Source organism: Delphinus delphis, chromosome 11 (assembly GCF_949987515.2).
Source record: "Delphinus delphis chromosome 11, mDelDel1.2, whole genome shotgun sequence".
Classification (NCBI taxonomy): domain Eukaryota; kingdom Metazoa; phylum Chordata; class Mammalia; order Artiodactyla; family Delphinidae; genus Delphinus; species Delphinus delphis.
The window spans coordinates 76,134,299-76,157,598 of record NC_082693.1 but is presented as its reverse complement, the minus strand read 5'-3'; the positions used below and the strand labels follow the sequence as shown (position 1 = coordinate 76,157,598).

Sequence of the window (23,300 nt, the reverse complement as noted above, 5' to 3'; positions counted from 1 at the left end):
GCAACCTGTGGTTCCCTTTGCCTAGAACACTCTACCCCAGATGGCCCACAGCTCATGCCCCTCGTATCCCTGAGGTCCTGATTCAAACGTCGTCTTTACAGGGAGCCCTTTTCTGGCCGCCATCGTAAACCTTGCAGCACTGCCCCTCACCTCCTGCTTCATTTTTCTTCATAACAGTTACCACCATCTAACACATCTTCAATTTATTTTCTATACTACCTGCCTTTTTAGGTAAGATCCATAAAGGCAGATATTTTGGGGGGTGGGAGGGGTAGGCGGGTCTGTCTTCTTCTCTGCTGTGTCCCTATGTCCCAGTGCAGGCACTCGGGAACTAGTCCTGGATAATGAAGGGTGCTACCATTTGCTCTTCTCAACTAACCAGACACGTGGGATCCCTTGTGAGTTTAGTTGCTGTTATTCATTTTATAATTATTATGACCCTCTTTACCGTACAACAGACGGACCAAGGGAGGTTCAGCTAAAGCCAACTTATTTAAGGCCACACAGCTATTAACTGGTGCAGCTGAGACACAAACACATTTTGTTTTGCCTTCCAGTTGATGTTCTTTTTTCTTATCCTTTACCCAATTACTTATGACTCTAGATCATAAAGCATTTTGGAGGGGGGGATATAGACTGTGCAGAGTCTCATATGGCATGAATACTATAAACGGAGGTTTCTAATATGTTTCCCTTCACCACGGTCTCCTGTCTTTATTGTGGGACATAAATATACCAGTGATGGGACGGACCCTCAAACGTGTCTGGGAAAAGATTAAATGCAGTGAGTCTGACTTCATGGTGGAGGAAGCAGCCCATGACCCCTAGATTATCTGGTCCCCATTAGACTCCACTGCCACTTTCAGTGTGCCAGGGAAGCCCCCATTCTGGGTGTCTGCCAAGACATGCCACCTCTGCGTTTGGGCAAAGAATGACAGCTCGCTCGTCAATGGGTCTAGAGATTCTGCTGCAGATGCTGCGGTCTAAACGTACGGCTAGAACAAAAGCTATCAAGACTCATTAGTGTCACAAACAATGGTGTGCTCAGTGCTTTGACATTCCAATGGCACAGGGATGGGTTCTGCAAGCTATTCTGGAGGAATAGCGTTTGGGCCTACAATACCAGCTTTGTTTATCTTCACTGAAAGTGAAGATCTAACGATCCATAAAAGATTCTGTTCTGGCTTCTGGTTTAGCCAAGGAATCCCCCCTCCCCCCGCCCCACACCAAATAAGGTAAAACTGACGGGTAGGACTGTCAGGCAACCTACGCGAACTTTCTTGGAAGAGGTGGCGATGCTGTTTGCCGCAGTGATGCCTTTAATTTTGCAGAAGATGGTGGTGAGATCTTGATTTCTAGTAATATTTTCAAAACTGCAATTTAATTGCTCATTTTCTCCATGAAAGAGAGTAATTTCAATGTCTTTCTTGGAAATGTTGAAGTTATCATTTTCTTTCTGTGAAGAACAAGGTGAAGATGAAGAAGTCAAGGTGTGTGTGGAAACTCACAAACATAAGACACCTTCCCTGTGGAGGGGAGCACATCCTCCCACCCGAAATGAGAGAGACATACTTGAATTTTGACTTCCAATTCTGTGTCCACCTCAGGCTCAGCCCGGTACCCTGTAAATCTGGGGTCGTCAAGGTACTGCAAGCTTCCACAATCCAAGTAGGTCTCCTGGACCCTGAGCTTCACAGTGACATTTGTACGCCCTTTTGAACTCTTTAAACTGGGGGCTAAAAATCTGCAGTGAGTCGCCATACAATATTCAGAGACCTGAGGGAGAAGGAAAGAGCATTTTGACAGCTTCATTAATGAATTTCAGCTCTGGGACTGAAGAGCTAAGTGACCTGGGCAACTGAACCTCTCTGTGCCTCTGTTTTCTCCTCTGTAAAATGGGGATAACAGCATACCCACCTCATGGGGTTGAATTAACTCTAAATTAAATGAGATGAGGTCTCACTAAATTAAATGAGAATATCCATGCAAAAATGCTTACAAATCCATGCAAAAGAGCACTCAACAAATGCTAATATGATTATTAATATTATTAGTAATAATGAAAGAAGAAGGTGATACAATAGGAAAAAAGGGTACTCGGAAGAGAAGTCAGCTAGAGAAAGGGTAAGACTGCACCAACAGGCCTGTGTGTCCTTCAAGACGTCAAGGCTGAGTCCTGGGAAACTACAGGAAGGGAGGAGCCAGTTCTTCGGCAAGGCTGGCTGCAGGCTTGCGTCTGCTGGCTCAATCACTCTGTGCTGGCGAACCCCTGTGCTTTAGCAGAAATCACTAACCACAAGAGGAAAAGGCTTTGCAGGCCTAACAAAAAGTAGAGGAAAACAAAAGTAAAAGGGACAACACAGCTCCCACGAAAGAAAGAGCATGAAGATGGGAAACCACGCAGAAAGGGTGGCCCACTTTACAGGCTTATTTAAAACAAACAAGCGAAGGTAAATACTGTCATTTTCAGGTGTGCAGAGAGTTGGGCAGAGAAAGTTGCTGGGAGAGGGGAGGTTGACAAACGTTCTCAAGAAGAGCAGCTAAGGCTCCTAAAAGGAAATTTGCCAGGTGGGGATTTTTCCTCTTTGTTATTTGCTGTCTAACTAATGTTGGAATTTTAAAAAGAGGGTGGGAAGAAGCAACAGGTGGGAAAATCTGATGCAAGGCACTGAGATGTGGACAAGCAGAACCTCCCTTCACCTTTAACGCCTTTCCAAACGACGGCCCTGAATCTCTCATTCACATCTCTGGCGACATGAAGAAAACCACAAAACCCACTGCCTCAGCCCTCTCAACAGCCGGAACCCCAGCAGGCTGGCTTTCTGCTGAAGACGCCTTCTAGAAAGATTCCTGGTGATAGGGTCACCCTAACCTCATTCTCTACTCTCTAAATTTCCATACCAGTGTCATCCGAAATGCTCTTTTTCTCTAGTTTCTGAGCAACTTCTTGGCCACCTTCACTGGCCATCTTGTTTTCTTTCACTCCTTAAAATTAAGCTGTTTGCAAGATTCCATCTCAGGCGCTCTTTTCTTCTTCCTTTGTGCCCCCACTCCCAGGATGTCGTTCACATTCTCCTTCTAACGACCACGCTACAAAGATGACCCGTCATCTCCCCACCATCCCTAGATACCTGCAAGAGCATCCTTATGGGTCTCCCAGGCTTTTTTTCAGTTACTGCCTCTCCATACGATCCTATGCACCATCGCCAAAATCATCCTCATCAAGGGTACCTATCCTCACGTCACTCCCTGCTCAAAGATCTTCAATCCCTCCCCACTGCCTACAGAGTTAAGGGCAGACTTTTCAGTCTGATCCTCTCTTCCAGCCCAGCGTGGCTTTGCAGCCGTCCCTCTGGCTCATTCCCGACCCATCCTCTCGGCTCCAGCAGAGCAGGACTCACCAATATTCCCATCAGGGGCCTGTGAGTGAGTGTCTCCTCTGCCCCCCTGCTTCTACCTGCTCATACCGCTCCACTCCACAGACATGCTGAAATCTGCTCTAGTTTAATTTCTCTTTCATGTGAAAACACACAGTGGGGTATCTGAGCTGGAAGGGAACCAGAGGACCTAGAACTTCAACACGGCCTGTGCGCTCAGCTTTCCATCCCAGTGTAGATTACCCGTCTCCCTCGGTGAAGGCAGCGTGACTCTCTTTTTTACCTTTTGTCCCTGCAGCCAGGAAAATGTTTGGCCCACAGTAGGTGCTCAGTGAATTCTACTTGATATAGGGACAGCACTGGGGAGGGAGAGCAAGTTCACTCACAAATGCAGGCAATGCCTCTGGTAAGAGGGTCAGTCTCTACGAACCACTCAACAGGATGTGTTGACATCATGGAGATGGGGCCTGGAATCAGATACAACATGAGGCTTGGAACTGGCTCTGAAGGGTGTCAGGACTCGGACATGTGTATGACAAGGATCTAGGAGGACTTAGGAAGGCCTCCTGGACCTAGACCTGAAGCCACCCTGGTTCCAAGCGGAGGCCGGGTCTGTGGCCACTAACATGCCTGCCAGCTTTGGCAGGTAGTGGTCCGGCTGGGCCTCAGAGAGGCTGTTATCTTCACATCTCTCATGAAGGAGGGACAGAAAGGGGAAGAGAGAATGGGGAGAGCCTTCGAGAAGAGCCTAGAAGTGCACTCAGAGGCCCCGACTTGTCTCTGAAGTTCATCATTTCCCACAACGAGGCCCGTGTGTGAATCGTGTTGGGCTAAGAACTAAGTGGGGCTGAGGGCCAGACCCCTGTGCGGGGACAGGAAAGGCAAGAGGAGGTGAGGTCAGAAGGAGGGCACCAAGCCAGGTCAAAGAGACAAGGGCAAGAGAAGGAGAAGCACTTGACAGCATCTCTGGGACTTCCACAGGTCACCTCACCTCTGAACCACAGCGTGCTCTGTGTGGTGGGACCACTACCACCTACTCTCCACAGGAATGCTCTTCCTTCCATCACACCTCAGCCACTCACAAGGCATTCTCACACGTATTCACAAACACTGTCTCATCAAGGCGACTCGTTACACAGGGAGGAGATGGCAGGTCTTGTCGTATCACCTCTCTTCCCTCTGTGCCACACCTCGAAACTCTCAACTCCAAGTCTGAGGTCTTATTATTTCCATTATAGTACAGATGGTATTTATTATAGATCATGCAACAGGTAAAAGCTGATGACAGCACAAAGGCACAGGAACAAAAAATACACCCCCACATATCTGAGTGTGATGAAAACAAAATCATCCTTGAAAATAACTATTATTACAAAGCAGCTGAAGACTTACATTTATGTTTCCTTTTAGCTCGTGTGAAATGATTAAGTTGTCAATTACATCAAAATTTCGACCCATGATGGTTATATTTTGACCACCACTGCAAGGCAAAAAGCAATGAGAGGAGTTTCATAGATAAACACACAGGCATTTTGCATTTATGAATAAAACCATCCATTTATTCGTACTCAATATTAAACTCAGTTATGTTTGAGAGCAAATTAATAAATTCTAATTGCAAACGCACGACAGCTTAAAAAGTCTTTTCATGATACTGACAGTTTTTAAGATACATAAATATAAAAATTCAGGTTGGATCCTGTTTTAAGTCTAAGAAAATGTCCAAATTCTTGTATAGAATTTTGAGTTTTGCTGTGTCATGTTTCCACATATAATTAGATCATCAGCTGTACCTTGAAAAGATTTCACTAAATAGAATTTTGTTTGATTACTGTTTAATCTATATGAAGACTTCAATCTAACAGCTTTCAAAATCAAACTCCCAACCTACCGATTATATTTTATGTAGGGAGACAGGGAATACTTTGGACAAGGTAAAATTATAAATGACATTATAAGTCTAAATTCCTATTGGTAAACCACATAAGTAACATTTATGTCCTATCTCTCTGAAACTAAGCCAAATAATTTCACATATTCTTAGCACATAATTGCATTTAAGCAAAGTGGTCATTAGATGTGAAATAAACAGCTGTCCACAGCTCTGGCCACCCTTTCCCGTTCACATAGGTCACTGAGACGCTCATTCCAGGGGACAGGAGCCTGGATAGGTCAGCTCCATCGGCCAGCCGAGCCCATGATGACAAGACCAGGAGGTGGGCACGAGCAGGCCAATTTGTGTAGGGCAGAGGGACGACATTAAGCCCTGAACCTTCCAGCCACAAGAGGGGAGAGCTGAGCTGGCCTCGTGCCAGCCTGTCACCATTTCTAGAAAACCAGGCCAAGTGTGCTCCACCACCGGTCAGACTGCAGAGCCATGTTCTGCCAAGAGACACGGGCTCAGAATGTCACAGGTGACTGGACATTAAGAATCCTCATGTTGGGCTTCCCTGGTGGCGCAGTGGTTGAGAGTCCGCCTGCCGATGCAGGGGACGCGGGTTTGTGCCCCGGTCGGGGAGGATCCCACATGCCGCGGAGCGGCTGGGCCCGTGAGCCATGGCCGCTGAGCCTGCGCGGCCGGAGCCTGTGCTCCGCAACAGGAGAGGCCACAACAAAGAATCCTCTTATTTTACAACGAAGGAGAACACTGGTGGCTCAGAGCACAGCACCCTGGGCCAGACTGCCCCGAACCTGCAAGTTGTCTGAACGCTCCCCACCTCAGTTTCCTCATTGGCAAAAAGGGCTACTCATAGCGGACCCCTTAGGCTTGTGAGGATTTCTGAGTCAACAGATCCAACACACCAGGCATGTGGGGAGTGCCGCATCGATGTTTGCTTTTATTTATAGGAAGGATTGAGACCCATGGCAGAGAGTGCCATGCTGGAGCATCGGTTTGGACATTTCAGCTTTCCTCATGCCGCTATTACAGGCAGAATCGAAGTCCCAACACCCAGTACCTCAGCATGTGACTATATTTGGAGATACGACCCTGAAAGAGGTAATTAAGGTTAAATGAGGCCATTAGGGTGTGCCCTAATGCAACACGACAGGTGTCCTTATAAAAAAAGATTAGGACACAGGCAAGCACAGAGGGAGGACCATTGTGAAGGCACAGACAGAGGATGGCCCTCTACCAGCCTAGGAGAGAGGCCTCAGAATAAATCAACCCTGGAAGCGCCTTGCTCTTGGACTTCTAGCTTCCAGAAATGTGACGCAACACATTTGTGTGATTTAGCCACCCAGTCTGTGGCTCTGTTATGGCAGCCCTAGCAGCCTAATACATCCACCGCTCACTTCATCTTAAACAGGAATATCAGAAGTGATTTTCTTCTTTTTCTTTTTCTTTTTTTTTTTAAAACAAAGCTGCACCTGTAGTTTCACCTAGACAGTACTTTGCAAGTTAGCTTCATGCTGTGTTAGGAGGAGAAACTATCTTTAGGGTTCTATTCTAAAATCTGAATGTGAATTTAAATTCAGCTAAGGGGGAGTTGTTTTTTTTTTTTTCTTAATGTAAGAGTCACCTGACAAGAGCTTCTCTGGAATGTCCGTCTCTCACTTAGGGCACATCTTTGAAATGTAGATACTGTTTTGCATTAGATAGCTCCCAATATTTCCTCAAATTATTCAAAACAGCTTACTCTAAAGGTTATAAATTGAAAGATGTAAGAAAGAAGCAGCTTTGTGTCATGGGCAGGAATGAAATGTAATGAAGAGGGTTATGTATTTGTAACAGAAACCTAGGTTTAGTTACTACAATTGAACATAAATTTTCAAATGCCTAAGGTTTAATACGATCTGAACGTAAAGCAGAGTCTGAGCAAACATTTTAGCTGTGAGTTTCCCAGCAGCCACAGCTAAGAGTAAAACAAGATGTACTCATAGTGTTTACTGTGACAACGGAAAGCAAGCTGCTTATCAGGTATACCTTTGTTTCCTAAGAATAAATCCTACAGAGGAAATTCTGTGAGGAGAATTTAGATATGACAATCATTTCTATATTTATTTGCGTGAAATCCATGATCTTTATGCATATGACCTTGTTAACCACAACAAGAGAAAAATATGCTCTAGAAAGTACCTGATCCAGGTGGTAGCAGGATATATGAGGGAACAGAGGGGCAGAGCGATATAAGACAAGTATCCCGCCGAAGAACAGCTCCCGCCGTCGAACTGGATACACACATCCTTCATTTCTTTTCGGCTTGATGGAAGAGAGAATTTCATATGGGTGTCATTTAGCACGTGGCTAACCTGTATCCTAGAAAGGGGTAGAAAAGAACTCTTCAATGACACGGACCTTAGCGCAATTGATTACCCAAGGGGACAGGATATGAATTTCACTTGAACTACAACAGCTCCCAAACTATCGGAACAGCCGCAGGCAACTGCCGATTAATCAGGGTCCACTTACTCAGTATGGGTATTATCTGGGGGCTGGGTTCCTCTTTCTTTTGTGCATTTTTATGTTTTTATTTGCATTTCCCTTCGAAGTGGGGAAAGAAGGAAACGTAACCCTTGCCTTTAAGAAGCCCTAATAGGAAGTGGAACGTGGACTAGGTATTAAAGTATACTAAGGAACTGTCATTAATTTTGTTGAGTATGCTAAGGCTATATGTTAGACATATATACTGAAGTATTGTACTTATGAGTGAAAGGATATGGTGAGATATCCTGGGATATGCTTTTACTTTTTTTTTTTTTAATTTTTTAAAATTGATTGATTTATTTTTGGCTGCATTGGGTCTTCATCGCTGCGCATGGGCTTTCTCTAGCTGCAGCGAGCGGGGGCTACTCTTCATTGCGGTGCACGGACTTCTCATTGCGGTGGCTTCTCTTGTTGCGGAGCATGGGCTCTAGGCGTGCGGGCTTTAATAGTTGTGGCACGCGGGCTCAGTAGTTGTGGCTCGTGGGCTGTAGAGCGTAGGCTCAGTAGTTGTGGCGCACGGGCTTAGTTGCTCCGTGGCATGTGGGATCTTCCCGGACCAGGGCTCAAACCGGTGTCCCCTGCATTGGCAGGTGGATTCTTAACCACTGCGCCACCAGGGAAGTCCTGGTGCATCTTTTAAAAACTCCAGCCGCCATCCTTCCTTCACTTCCAAAAATGCGGAGGAGATAGATGAAACAAAATTGGCAGAATGTTAAGTTTTGAAGCTGGAGGAAGGGTACAGAGAGGTTTGTTACACTCTTTTCTCTTGTGTATGACTGGAAATTTCCATGATGAAAAGCTTGAAAAAAGAGAAGTCCCAGTCAAGCACCGGGGCAGGGGTGTGGTAGAACCCAACCCCAGGCAGAGATGGGGATTCTGCTGTTCAAAGAGCAGAGGGCGCAAAACTAAAGTCCATGCCAAGAGCCCAGGGGTCTCAGAATCAATCAGCATCAGAACCAAGCTGCCTCCCGAGGAGCTCCAGACTGGAATTTAGCTGGGACTGTCCTAGGTGCTCCTGAAATCTGCAGAGTGTGCCCTCAACACCTTTCAGCAGTCAAAACAAAGCCTTCTACAACACTCCCTCTGTAACCTGCAGCTTCCTCTGTACATCCCGTCTACAATGAGCCTCTAAAGCGCAAGTCATGAAGATGGGGTTCTGTCTGAATAATGCTCAGTATAATTATGCCACGTGAGAATCTATTATTATTACTTAAAGGCTACGTGCACGATTATCTACTTTAATGCACGTAGCCTTTAAGTAGTAATAACAGATTCTAACAATAAGGCAAATTCAAAAAAATTTGAGTCGGTTTGTACTTATACCACCTCAAATTTACATTCTAAGATTTTATATTCAGAGCAAAGCTCTAGGAAATTCATTGTAAAATGGCTGATCATTAATATTCACACTTATTTATCAATTTTTGAAGGAGGCAGAAATATGGGTCCTTCCACTACTATCCTTATATTTTTCTCTTCAGAGCAATTAGGCATTACAAAATACCATAATAAAAGAGTTTTAGGATTATGGCATGAACTCAGATATGGGATTAACTGGGTATTATGTTTACTGCTCATGAACTTGGGTTCACCACACAGATGTGGTTACTGAAATGCTACATGCAGAAAGGTCTCTCTTAGTCATTTAATTTAATAACTGCAGTATCTCAAGACACATTCGGAATTGGAATGAGAGCATAACAGTCAGAAACACGGTAATGCTAGGAAAAACGACTTATTTTCCAGTGAATTTGATTGCCTTTCAGTGAACACACAGGTGTCTAACTTCACAGATTTTGCTACACAAAATGAAAGATTTTTGCAGGGGGGTATTTAGCCAGGATAAATGGTACAAAAATACCTGGGTTGCACAAATACAGCCACTAATGTGTGCTTGATAATTCTGGTAAATAGCAGAACAGAGCAGAGCCCCCAGTGAGCAGCTTTTTCCATCAAAATGACAGACATCCCAAATTTACTGCTAGGAGGGGAAGGGGGTGGCAGTTAAATGCAGCAAATGAATTAAAACAGAAAACTCAGTAAGTGTGGCAGATTCAAACACTGTACAAATCTGTTTCAGTAGTTAAGAACCAAAACACCACGCTTCAGTGGACTGTCTTCAGCGCGTTCCCACGATGAGAACAAAGTCAGTATTACACTTCACGTAGACTGCAACATCTTTTACTTCAACTTAGCTCACAATTATAAACACTAACAAGCAGAAAACTCAAATTATCTATTATGTTATTATTCTTATTTTTTTTTTTGCGGTACGCGGGCCTCTCACTGTTGTGGCGTGTCCCGTTGCGGAGCACAGGCTCCGGACGCGCAGGCTCAGCGGCCATGGCTTACGTACGGACCCAGCCGCTCCGCGGCATGTGGGATCTTCCCGGACCGGGGCACGAACCCGTGTCCCCTGCATCGGCAGGTGGACTCTCAACCACTGCGCCACCAGGGAAGCCCTATTATGTTATTATTATTTTCTCTCTTTTTGTGGGGTAGCATTTGCACAAGAGTGTTAGTGAAATACTGAGACTTTCTTCTCTCAAAGCTTCATTGAAAGGATGTGTTAGGGGAAACAGGTCATAGAAATAATGATGTTCAAATGGTACACTGACCAGATATTAGTGTTGGGGTGTTTTGTTTTCCTTCTTCTTTTTTAAATTAATGTATGTTCCACTGAGTTATTATTCGAGCCTGAAACCAATCCAATAAAGAGAAGCCCAAAAAGAATACATTGGGTGCTTCCCTGGTGGCACAGTGGTTGAGAGTCTGCCTGCCGATGCAGGGGACGCAGGTTCGTGCCCCGGTCCAGGAAGATCCCACATGCCGCGGAGCGGCTGGGCCCGTGAGCCATGGCTGCTGAGCCTGCGCGTCCGGAGCCTGTGCTCCACAACGGGAGAGGCCACAACAGTTGTTGAGAGGCCCGCGTACCGCAAAAAAATTAAAAATAAATAAATAAAAATAAATAAAAAGCATACAAGGGATCAGAAAATTTCTTTTTTTCAACTGTAATACATTGAAAGTGTCGTCCTATTTTCCTGTAAAATTCCAAAGTGCTCAACTATTTTTCTAAGTGGATCATCTTCAAAATGATGTTTGCTACTCAAATCACTTGATTTTGTTCATGAAAACAAAATAAGACCCCAAGAGGCAACATCCTGGAATTATTGTATACTGAGATTTTGCGGGTAACATGGGACAGATTCTCCCACAATTAACTTTATTTTTTTTTTTTTTTTTTTTTTTTTTTTTGCGGTACGCGGGCCTATGGCTCATGGGCCCAGCCGCTCTGCGGCATGTGGGATCTTCCCGGACCGGGGCACGAACCCGTGTCCCCTGTATAGGCAGGCGGACTCTCAACCACTGCGCCACCAGGGAAGCCCCCCACAATTAACTTTAAATGTGGTGCTTAAATTATTTCACTTATTGAAATTATGTTATATCAAATATGCAGACTAATTGGCTCAAATTGGCACATGGAAATAAATTAACTATATAAAGATTCTAATCACAGTGCTATTCCTTTGATGTAAGTTTTAGCTTTTCACTACATTACGAAGAATAAATTACTCATATTTCAACTCACACATCCTTATCACAAGTACTGGTTCCTTTCAGGATCATTGTGATATCCGATGCCTGGGTAAAGTTTGCTCCCGTGACGATCACATTACTTTTCCCTAAGGTTGATATTTTCTGTGGCTCAATGGACTTAATGTCGAAGACCTATCGGAAGGAAAAGATTCAAACACAAGATCAAAGCTAAGAAATGGCACTGTTTGAAAAAATCTGTTTATGTGCTGCAGTTCGAAGAAATCACTGGGAAATTACAACATTTTGCAAACACAAGCAGACAGTGTTTAATGAAATCAGTGAATTCAAGGGAGAGGGCTGAAGACTCATGTCTCTCAACATGCGACAGCATGAGGTCAAACCAATTAGTCTTTGTCTCACGAGACAGTTGAAAATACAGTTGAAGAGTCTGACATTCTGTCTGAAGAGTGAGCTATCACTAGAGTCTCAAAACTGCTCACTGCCTTCCAGCCTCTGCAGGCTCACAACATAGCAAAATGAAGGAAAAGACGAGCAGTCCACTGACTGTAAGTCAGCACCAGACTCATCACTAAGTTGGAATAAATGTCATTCTGGATAAATTTAATTCCCAAGAAAGCAGTTCCTAGTTTTTGTTTGTTTCAGTAGGTTATTTGAATCAAGGAGTATACTGCAGCGAAAAAAAAAATCTCAGGAAATCAACTAAGTCACCTAATATCAAGTAGTTGCATGCCTAAACCACTGGGGCCAACCATTTCCATTCTCTGGTTTGCAGATACCATCTTCTCTTTGGTACCCATCACAAGCTTTATCAGGCCTTTCTTTATCAAGAAAGTCTCCCTTGGAATCCCTCGTACCTGGGGCCCCATCTCATGTAGATTTATGCACCTTACTTCTCTATTTGCAACGTTTAATCAAATTCTCCTTTTTAAAAAAGCCCTCTATTTGATGGCAAGAATCATTTTCCCTTTCAAAGACAAAACAATCCTGATTTCTTTCACTTTTCTCTACAGATGCCACCGTCTTTCTGATCATTTAGTAGTTGTTTTGTAGACCATTTCCAGAAAGTCTATGTTCTTCTACAATATGGACCAGACAGGACAAGATTCTAAGATTCTAGCCAATAGAAAGCTCAGCGGATCTTTAGCATGAGTGAATTTTCATACTCGCACTCTTGATATTTGAAAACGACCCCCAGGTCCAGAGATGCTTAATCATGTGAAATTCGGCTTAAATCATAAACACAGAGTGTATCCACTTAGAGGATAACGTCTAGGCGGAAGCCACTTAAGGCACTGGGGGAGCGTTAGTCACATCCAGCACCTGCCTACCACCTGCTTCTTCAAGCAGCCCAGGGTCCTTTGCTCCTTTGTATGTATAATGCTCATCACGACGGACTTGCTGCACTGCTGGGGCTGCCCATCCTGCTGAAAGGATGTTTTATCATTCTGGTCCTTGAGAAACCCACGTGCTATATGGTAAAGCAGTCACCATCACTCATTATCACCATGGATCGGTTTTGCAGATTGAGGTAAATTCATTGTGTATGTCATCACAGTAATGATGTAATACGACAGAGAATTGATTTCGGTGGCAGAATTTATTTTAATCACTTTAGTAAAGGACTTGAGCCCCGTATTTATAGAATCACGAAGGGCCCGAAAGGGTCACTTTAATTATGCTGTTAGAGTTGACTGCATTTTATGGGGGAAATTATCTGCAAGAGTGGTACTTGGAATGGGGGGGGATTAGCGAAGACTTCAAGATAAATCCCTTGCAAATGCCAAGTGTGTGTTGGATAGCAAAAGGCTTACTCTTTGCTCTGACATGATGACAGCTAAGTGAACAGGTATTTGTTAAACACCTACAGGATCCCTAGGACAGCGCTAGGTGTTGTGGAGGACACATAACCTCTGCGTGCACTAGATCAGGGGTGGGCAAACTCTTGGATTTGCCTGGAGCAAATCAAATTCAGTCCGTTGCTCGTTCTTGTACAGCCTATGAAAAAACTGTCAAAAGAAGAATAATATTCCATGACATGTGTAAACACATGAAATTCAAATTTCAGTGTCCATAAATAAAGTTTTTTGGGAACAGAGCCACGCCCGTCATTTATGCACTGTCTGTCACCGCTTTTGTACTACAACGGCAGAGCCGAGTCTCTGCGACAGAGATCATGTGGTTTGCAAAGCCTAAAATATTAACTGTCTGGCTCTTTGAAGAAAAAAATCTTGCCAACCCCTGTACTAGAGGATCCACTGTCTTCTTAGGGAGGCAAGAAGCTTTATGTTAAACCTCAGTGCAGACTCACATTTATATCCAAGTCAGCTATGATTCTCAGGTTTCTTTGAAGATAGCCCTTCTCACTTCTTAGACTGTTGATGTCTGCTCACGCAAAATTTCAAACATGCCCAGTAAATGCTACTTCTTCGCTCTCATGAGAGGCTGAAGAGAGCCTTATAACTAACCTAAAACAGATTTTCTAAAGGGGATTATATTTTGCTCCTTAAACGGCTCTACAAATACCATCAGAGGACCCGCCACGTCATCTCATTAACTTTTTAAAAATAAATTTATTTATTTAATTTATTTATTTTTGGCTGTGTTGGGTCTTTGTTGCTGCACGTGGGCTTTCTCTAGTTGCAGCGAGCGGGGGTTACTCTTTGTTGAGGTGCGCGGGCTTCTAACTGCAGTGGCTTCTCGTTGCGGAGCACGGGCTCTAGGCTCATGGGCTTCAGTAGTTGTGGCACGTGGGCTCAGTAGTTGTGGCTCGCAGGCTCCAGAGCCCAGGCTCAGTAGTTGTGGTACACGGGCTTAGTTGCTCTGCGGCATGTGGGATCTTCCCGGACCAGGGCTCTAACCTGTGTCCCCTGCATTGGCAGGCGGATTCCTAACCACTGCACCACCAGGGAAGCCCCACGCCTCATTAACTTTTTATTTCCTCTTGGGTAGAGACAGCTTCAAAAGGATTTGGTTTTAAAACCTTATTGTTTCGAGAAGTTTCCACTGGCTGTCTAGGATGGGATCCAGCCCTGGCCTATCTCATGAAAGCAGATGCTTCTTGTCTGCTTGGAAAGAGGGTCAGATTAGTTGTCCTTTGCTTGCTTGGAGAACCCCTTTTAATCTTAATAAGTGCAGTAAAGAGCTACCAAGGGGATCTCACTAAATAAACAGCACAGGTATACAAGGAGAAAAAAAAAAAACAGGGTTCTTATATGGCTGTACTACCTGGCTACAACAAGTCTTAGAAATAAAACATTTTCTATTTTTACTGATAAATATCCTTTAAAAATCTATTACAGACAAAAGGCCAAGAATGATCTCTCCACACACTCAACATTTTAGATCTATTTCTGTATTTTAATCAAAAATTAATTCACAACCCGAAATGAAGTAGCAGGTCCCATAAACTGACACATACAAGGGGTTAATTTAAAAACATAATCTAGCTTGATGCAAAGAGATAATTCCTTACAGCCCTACAGTGAAATTCCTCCCTCATCCTATGTCCAAGGATTTCCATTTATTTATCAAATCAAAATACCATTGGCTGTAACCCTTATCGCCCTGGGTTGCCCAGCAATTAACCTCAGAATAGTCCACTTCCTGTCAGTTACATTTTAAAGACTTAAGAGTTATTTTTAAACGGCTGCACAATTTAAAATTATTTCATAAAATACTATGAGCTCGGGTTGCTCACAAGTTTAAATCACTCCCTGTTTGGTATAAAAAAGCACATTAGAAACTGGCTAACTAGGTAATTACAGAATAGCCAGTTATTTTTATTTATTTTTAAAAAACAAAGTCATTATAAGACACTGGAAATAGCACAATCACTAAGAACTAGTTATCTTTGGAAAGGTCTAAGAGGATTACTCCTGACAGTAAGAGCACTTTTTGTGAAGTCTGACGTCAACACAATTCAAATTACCATGACATTAATGGAGAAACTACCACGATGATTGAAAAGAATGTATCTCGGAAAGAGGTACATTAGGAAGGCTCAGTTTATTAAGACCAAATTGTACTCTCTTATTCTGTTTCTTAAAAAAAAAAATCTGAATATAGCAAAGCTCTCCATAGCCCCGGACCTGAATCAACACTCAGTAAAACATCTCTCAGATTTTCACTTGCGAAATTAGTTCAAACGGGACGGGATAAAAAGTCACATGAATTGAAAACCAGCTGGAAATCTGAAACCAAAGGACATTAGAGAGATGAAAGGTAGCACAACTAATTAAAGGAAAGTGTCCTGTAGGGCCCTACAGGGGTATTCGGTTCAGAATTATTTAACATCTTTATTAATGACCGAAAAGGATGGAAGTAATATATTAATGAAATGTATAAATTGAGAAGAGTGGTAACCAGCAGTGGAGACGGTAAAGTGTAAAAGGAGGTGAGACGTGGAAAGAAAACAGCAAAATACAATCCCGCCGAGGAAAAATGAAAGCGGTAAATAGAACGAAAAGGCTGTGTCCATCCGCTGCTCGGCCCCCAGGTGAATGCCCCTTGGTGGGGGCCCCAGGGACAGGTCCTTGGGAGACTGGAATGTAATTTGGTCCAGGAATTGTCAAGAGTTAGAATGCCAACTGAGATGGACCTGGAGATAAGAAGGTGACAGACCAAGGCCCTGTGCAGAGAGATTAAGGCTTGCTTCTGTGACCTGGGGGACTTGAAGGCGAGGCTGCCGAGGCCAGTTTATAAAGTAGTTACTCTTCGTCACTGATCTTCCCGAATGGGACTCCTGAGACCCGGACGGGGTGCCCAGGACTCTGTGACCAGGGAGGGTAGCGTCTCCCCTCTAGCAGAGACCCCACCACTCAAACCCCACCCCCTTGCTGAGTTGCAACTTCACCGTGAGACACTTGCCACTCCCCTCTCCTGAAGGCCTCAGTTTCCCATCTGAAGGCTCTTCTGCTCTCCCCGTCTTGGAAAAGATGCCAGCCTTGCCTGGGTCCAACTCCTTCACTCTGACTGTGCCCCAGCCCACCCACCTCGTCCCAAGGGCTTCAATGCTAACGCACCCCCCTGACAGCCTGCCCAGGCCATGGATGGGGCAGGCCGTGCCAGCCTAATGCCAAGAGAAGAAGTCCTTTCCAGACTGACTTCTATCATCAATACTACACTGAGGTCACACAGTATAGAGCAGTGATTAAAGCTGTGGGCCCTGGAGTCAGATTGCCTGGGTTCAAATCGCATGTCTATCATTTACTACCTACTGACCCTGTGCAAGTCAACATTTGTCTATCAAATGGGGAAAACAGGTCCATCGTGCGGCTCAAATAAAGAGGCACTTTGAGCTCAGGATATAGCACAGGCTGCACAAATATGGGTCGCCACTACTCAGTTTAGCACATTCTGGCCTTCCTGTGCGTAACTCTTTCCATTGCGCACACTCAGATGCTTCATGAAAATGAATCTTACTTCCTTTAAAATATTATAAGTTCTACAACGTAAACTCCAAAGGGCACACACTTTGCCTACCTGCCCAGCACATAGTAGGTGCTTAATAAACACTTTTTGAATGAATGAATGAACGAATGAGTGAATAAAGGAGCAATTGGCAGTGAACCCCACGGCACCCAGCACAGTGCTAGGCCCACAGAAGCTACTCAACAAGGTATATAATAAAGTTGATTTCATTTTCAAGGCAAGGACCCTGAAAGAGGTGATTTGGATTGCCTGTGAGAAGTTAAAATGCAATCAAAAGTGATGGAGGAAGAGAAGAGAAGTCACAAGGAAGAGAAAGAATATATATTCTCCGAGAGCAGGAGAACATGATTTTGTATGGTGTATTTCTACCCGGCGGCGATAAGCGTAACAAATATTAGAACAACATCATATCACAGATCTCCACAACCTTTCCTTGACAACAGGAAAGAAAAGCAGCCACCTCTTCTCTCAGCAGGTGGAGGCACCAGATATAAGATTGTTCCGAAAAGGAAGGAAAAGAGGTTAGGGCAGGGCGACAGGGCCAACCGTCTCTGACAGAAACTGGCCCTTACAGCTGAAAATACTGCCCATCCAAAGGGCAAATGTAGATTTTTGAGTCATTTTCCCTGTTCTGGTGATGCTTTTCCTAACGCAGCCCCTGGGTACATGACAATATGTGCTTTTAGGTCACGGTCAAGGGATGGGACATAGGGTCATGAAACAGTGTGAGGGCAACAGGGCATAACAGGGGTTGAGCCAGGAACCCTCTCTCATAAATGCCACATCCATGGATGAGCAAATTCATGCATTAAAAAAAAATGTCTTGAAGAGCCCTGTACTTGGTGTAGGCTCCAGGGTCATTTCAATCTTGTTTTTTTTTTTTTTTTGCGGTACGCGGGCCTCTCACTGCTGTGGCCTCTCCCATTGCGGAGCACAGGCTCCGGACGCGCAGGCTCAGCGGCCGTGGCCCACGGGCCCAGCCACTCTGCTGCACATGGGATCTTCCCGGACCGGGGCACGAACCCGTGTCCCCTGCATCGGCAGGCGGACTCTCAACCACTGCGCCACCAGGGAAGCCCTCAATCTTGTTTTGTCCCATAATTTCCTGCATCCTTCTGCTCCAGCCAAATCGAATCACTTAGGGTCTCCCGTAATGGGTACCCTGGAATTTTCTGGTGACCCACTATGCTTCTGCAGTGCTAGCCCCTCTGCTTAGAAGACCCACTCCTCTGTCTCCACATGTCCCTTCCCTCAACTGCTGGCTGAAATGCCATCTTGTGTCAATCCATCCATCCATCAATCAAAGACTTATCCAACCACACTGATTAAGCGCTTTCACCCGCCAGGCACTGGGTTTAAATGATCAGGAATGACTAAGCCAGGCACAGAGAGGTTCTCTGGGTTTGTATACGGCCTGGTACCTTCCCTAGGTTAATATTTTCTTATCTTGTATTCTTATCTATGTGCTCATGTACATATAAGATTCTTGAGACTGAGGACAAGACATGCCCCCCCCCACCCCCCGTGGTATCCACGGAGCTCAGTGTAATGGTATCTACTAGGTGCTCGATAAACACCTGCAGAAAGAATCAACCCTAGCTCAGCATCAGGAAGCCCAAGACTATGTCTGTATCATTCACATTTCGCGTCCCCATGCCCGGCACGGAGGAAGCACTCAGTATGTATGTGATGTGGGCGATGCACTGAATGAAAGCCCTCGAAGCTTCTCTGCTAGGAATAGAGTGTTCAGTGCTTCATTCAAGGCCAGCATGAGCATCAAACTGGAAACCTGGATTTACACATTCCGCATGATGATGAGAAGACAGCAGTGTCTCACAAAGCATGAGAAATCCCTCCGGAGACAAATACTACTCCACTCCCTATTAACCAAAACTGAGTTTCTCAACTGAGTCACGTATTTAAAGAAAACATTTCAGTATCAACACGATGTCTTTCTCCAATATGATATTGCTTATATGTGGAATCTTAAAAAATGGTACAAATGAACCTATTTCCAAAACAGAAATAGAGTCACAGGTGTAGAAAACAAACCTATGGTTACCAATGGGGAAAGCGGGGGAGGGGGGGTGAATTGGGAGATTGGGATTGACATGTACACACTGCTATACATTGAATTGGCCAAAAAGTTCGTTCAGGTTTTGTTCTCCGTAAGATGTTAAAGAAAAACCCGAACAAACCTTTTGGCCAACCCAATATAAAATAAGGACCTTCTGTACAGCACAGGGAACTCTACTCAATACTCTGTAATGACCTATATGGGAAAAGAATTTTTAAAAGAGTGGATATAAGTATATGTATAACTGATTCATTTGTTGTACAGCAGAAACTAACACATCATTGTAAATCAACTCTACTCCAATGAAAATTAATTAAAAATAAAAGATGTCTTTCTACAAAGGTTATTCACAGAGAAGCACTGAAGACAGGTCTGGGCTTTGTTCATTACCGCCGCCTCCTGCTCCCTTGGTGGCCCCAGTTCTTTTAACCACATGGTGTCAAAAGGTTCCGTAAGACACAATACAGGAAACCAGGATGCTGTGACCTTACTTTTTCCTTTAAAATAAAAATGTAAAAAGTCATTGTCTGAACCACAACTTAGCGATAGAAAGGAAGACACTATTGATGCATAAAAGAACTGGATGGGGCTTCCCTGGTGGCGCAGTGGTTAAGAATCTGCCTGCCAATGCAGGGGACACGGGTTCGAGCCCTGGTCTGGGAAGATCCCACATGCCACGGAGCAACTAAGCCCATGTACCACAGCTACTGAGCCTGCGCTCTAGAGCCCACGAGCCATAACTACTGAGCCCGCGAACCACAACTACCGAAGCCTGCGTGCCTAGAGCCCATGCTCCGCAACAAGAGAAGCCACCGCAATGAGAAGCCGCACACCGCAACAAAGAGTAGCCCCCGCTCGCCACAATCAGAGAAAGTCCGTGCACAGCAACGAAGACCCAACACAACCAAAAGTAAAATAAATTTAAAAAATTAAAAAAAAAAAGAACTGGATGAATTTCCAGAGAATTATGTTGAGTTAAAAAGGCCAATCCCCAAAGGGTACCTCTGGGTGATACCATTTGTTTAAAGTCTTTGACATGATAAAATTATAGAAATGCAGAATAGATTAGTGGTAGCCCGGGGTCAGAAATAGAGAGTGGGAGGGAGAAAGTGGGTGTGACTATAGACAGGCAACGTGGGGGAGACTTGAGGTGACAGGGCTGTTCTGGATCTTGACTGTTGTCACTGTCAATATCCTGGTTGTGATATTGTGCTATTGTTTCACAAGATGTTACTATTGGGGGAAACTGGGTAAAAGATACATGAGATCTCTCTGTATTATTTTCTCACAACTACATGTGAATCTACAGTTACCTCAAAATAAATTATTTTTCTTCCAAAACAATCATGAAAAAGAAGAACAGAGTTGAAGGACTCACACTTTCTGATTTCAAAACTTATTACAAAACAGTGTCTTATTACAAAAGAGAACAGACATATAGATCAACGGAATAGGATATATAGCACAGAAGTAAACTGTTGCATATATAGTCAAATGATTTTTGATAAGGGTGCCAAGAATATTTAATGGGGGAAAGGACAGTTTTTTTCAACAAACAGTCTTGGGAAAACTGGATACCCACACAGACATGAAGTTGGATCTTTACCTTACACCATATATGAAAATTAACTCAGAATGGATCAAAGACCTAAATATAAGGCTTAAAACTATAGAACTCTTAGAATAAGAGCTTTATGACATCGGATTTGGCAATGATTTCTTGGATATGACACCCAAAGCACAGGCAAGAAAATAAAAAAATAAACTGCACTTCAATAAAATTAAAAACCTCTCTGCATCAAAGGATACAATCAACAGAGTGAAAAGGCAGCTTATAGAATAAGAGAAAATATTTGCAAATCATATATCTGATATGAGGTTGATATCTAAAATATATAAAGACCTCCTACCATTCAACAGCAACAAAAAAACCTGATTATAAAATGGACAAAACACTTGAATAGACATTTCTCCATAGAAGGCACACAAATGGCCAATAAGCACACGAAAAGAGTCTCAATATCACTAATCAGTAGGGAAATGCAAATCAAAACCACAAGAGAATACCACCTTATACCCATTTAAGACGGATACTATAAAAAAACGAAAACAGCCAAGTGCTGGAAAGAACGTGGAACGCTCATACGCTGTTGGTGGTGGGGATGTAAAACGTCAGAGCAATAAGGAAAACAGAATGGTGTTCCTCAAAAAATTAAAAATAGTATTACCATATGATCCAGCAACTCCACTTCTGGGTACCTACCCAAAAGAACTGAAACAGGGTCTTGAAGAGGTGTTTGTACACACCTGTTTATAGCAGTATGAGTTACAACAGCCAAAAGCTGGATGCGACTCAAGTGTCCATCAATGGATGACTGGATAAGCAAATGTAATATATACAAACAATGGAACATTATTCAGCCTTAAAGGACACTCTGACCCATGCTACAATATGGATGCACCTTGAAGACATTATGTTAAGTGAAATAAGCCAGTCACAAAAAAGACAAATCCTGTTTGATTCCACTTAACTGAGGTACCTAGAGCAGTCAAATTCATAGAGACAGAAAGGAGAATGGTAGCTGCCAGGGCTGGGAGAAGAGAAGATGAGGAGTTATTGTTTAATGGGTACGAGGTTTCAGTTTTGCAAGATGAAACATGTTCTGAAGATGGATGGTGGTGATGCTTGCTCACCAATGTGAATGTACTTAACTCTACTGAACTTGTACACTTAAATATGGTAAATTTTATGTTATGTGTATTTTACCGAAATTTTAAAAAAACAACTGAAACAACAACAAAAGAGAAGTTTAATTTTTTTTTTTAAAAGCCACTGCCTTTCTGATTCAAACACCTGTCACTATGCCTTAGTTTCATAAACCAATGGGAAGAGAAATGCGGCTCATCACTTAATAAAACCTCAAAGACTTTAATAAAAGTCTGAAGATACTGGCATACCAAGCTTTTCTAATGCCTTTAATTAACTTCATAATCCATTTTGATTCACATTCCCTTTGCTTGTTGCTAAATTCACCTAAAGTTACTCTCAACATTTTGGTAGTGATTACAAATGTGCTACTTATTTATATTGGCACCTGACCTTAAGTAGCAGCAAATGGATACATCAAAGCCACAGATTAGCCAAGAAACAGAAAACTGAGCCTTTAAGAACAAAGCATGTTACTGTTTTTAATTTGTCTGCTCCCACTAGACCCAAGGTTAATAAGAACAAGAACTTGTCCTTTTTTGTTTTTCACCACATAGTAGATGCTCAATTAACTTCCATCAAATGAATGAAGTCAGCATTTGTGTACTAAATGCATCTACCCAGAAATGTTTACATGGTCATGTTCTCTCTTTTCAAACACGTCTGTCAGTTGAGCTTGGTGATTTACTGTGAGGAAAATAAGAGGAATTTCCAAAGAAATTTCATGGAAAGTATTTTTCCATGAAAAACAGTTTTGAGAAGTGAAGAGAAATGTATATTTATTACATAGACACAACTCTTTGTTTTGACACTATTGACTACTGGTTAGATCATCTCTGCAAAGAAAAATAATCCAAAGAGATTCGTTTATATATTTTGCATAGACACGCCTAGCCCTCACATACCCCGCCCCCCCCAAAATGCAATCATAACATGTGGTTAAACATTGAAATCCCCTCAGTGCTGTGTGCTCTATACTTCCTTCTAACTCTCCCTGAGAGCCACGAAGTCAGATTTAAAATTTCACTTTTACCGGGCCTTCATTTTTCATAATTACAGATTTTTAATTTATCTTATGCGAGTGTGCAGCTTCTGACGTATTGACCAATTAAATGCAACTTGGTTAAAAACCAAAGGTAAAAAAGGGAATTTGGGTCGAAAGTAAAATAGGTAATTTTTAAAAGGAACCCAAAGTAGCAGGAGATGTTATTGCCATTCAAAGGGGGATTTTCCCATTATCGATATGAAAACAGGGTCTGACCTGCAAGCCCTGGGTGGTTCTGTTACTTGTCTTCTCCTTGGATTCTCCTCCTCCTGCTGTCTTGGGTGGGGCCCCTTTCTCAGAAGCCACTGGACAGAGGTCCTGAAATGAAGAATATCCCTTCAACATCCGAACTGGTGGAAATTCAAAGTTTGAAATAAAGGCAAAAGACAGGCTGGGGCTAGGTGGTCACAAATATTTATTTTTGGTTAAACCCTGTAATACTGAAAATGTCACCTTACCTGGTTCCTCTTGTAATCAGAAGGGTCGCAAGCTGTGAAGGGATGGATACATTTTCTCTCACTTTCACACCAAGCACAGCCAGTTCCAATACATACTGGGCATCTGGCAACACAGAAAACCAACTTAATTCCCACATTTTTAGGAAAACGTTCATATCCTAGAATTTCCCTCTGTGATGCTGCATGCGAGCATTTAAAAGAAGAAAAAAAATCCCTGGATAG

The 23,300-nt window shown here is 43.3% G+C and overlaps 1 protein-coding gene across 1 annotated transcript in view; it reads right to left on the bottom strand.

Annotated features, from left to right (window-relative positions):
- PLXNC1 (plexin C1) overlaps window positions 1-23,300 on the bottom strand; it is a 141,803-nt gene that overhangs the window by 50,861 nt on the left and 67,642 nt on the right. Inside the window, exons 8-14 of the mRNA XM_060025382.1 lie at window positions 23,079-23,181; window positions 22,837-22,938; window positions 11,393-11,532; window positions 7,456-7,635; window positions 4,770-4,857; window positions 1,573-1,776; window positions 1,271-1,456 (exon numbers count right to left, since the gene is read on the bottom strand). Of these exons, the coding sequence (XP_059881365.1) occupies window positions 1,271-1,456; window positions 1,573-1,776; window positions 4,770-4,857; window positions 7,456-7,635; window positions 11,393-11,532; window positions 22,837-22,938; window positions 23,079-23,181 (1,003 nt within the window). The remainder of the gene's footprint in view (window positions 1-1,270; window positions 1,457-1,572; window positions 1,777-4,769; window positions 4,858-7,455; window positions 7,636-11,392; window positions 11,533-22,836; window positions 22,939-23,078; window positions 23,182-23,300) is intronic.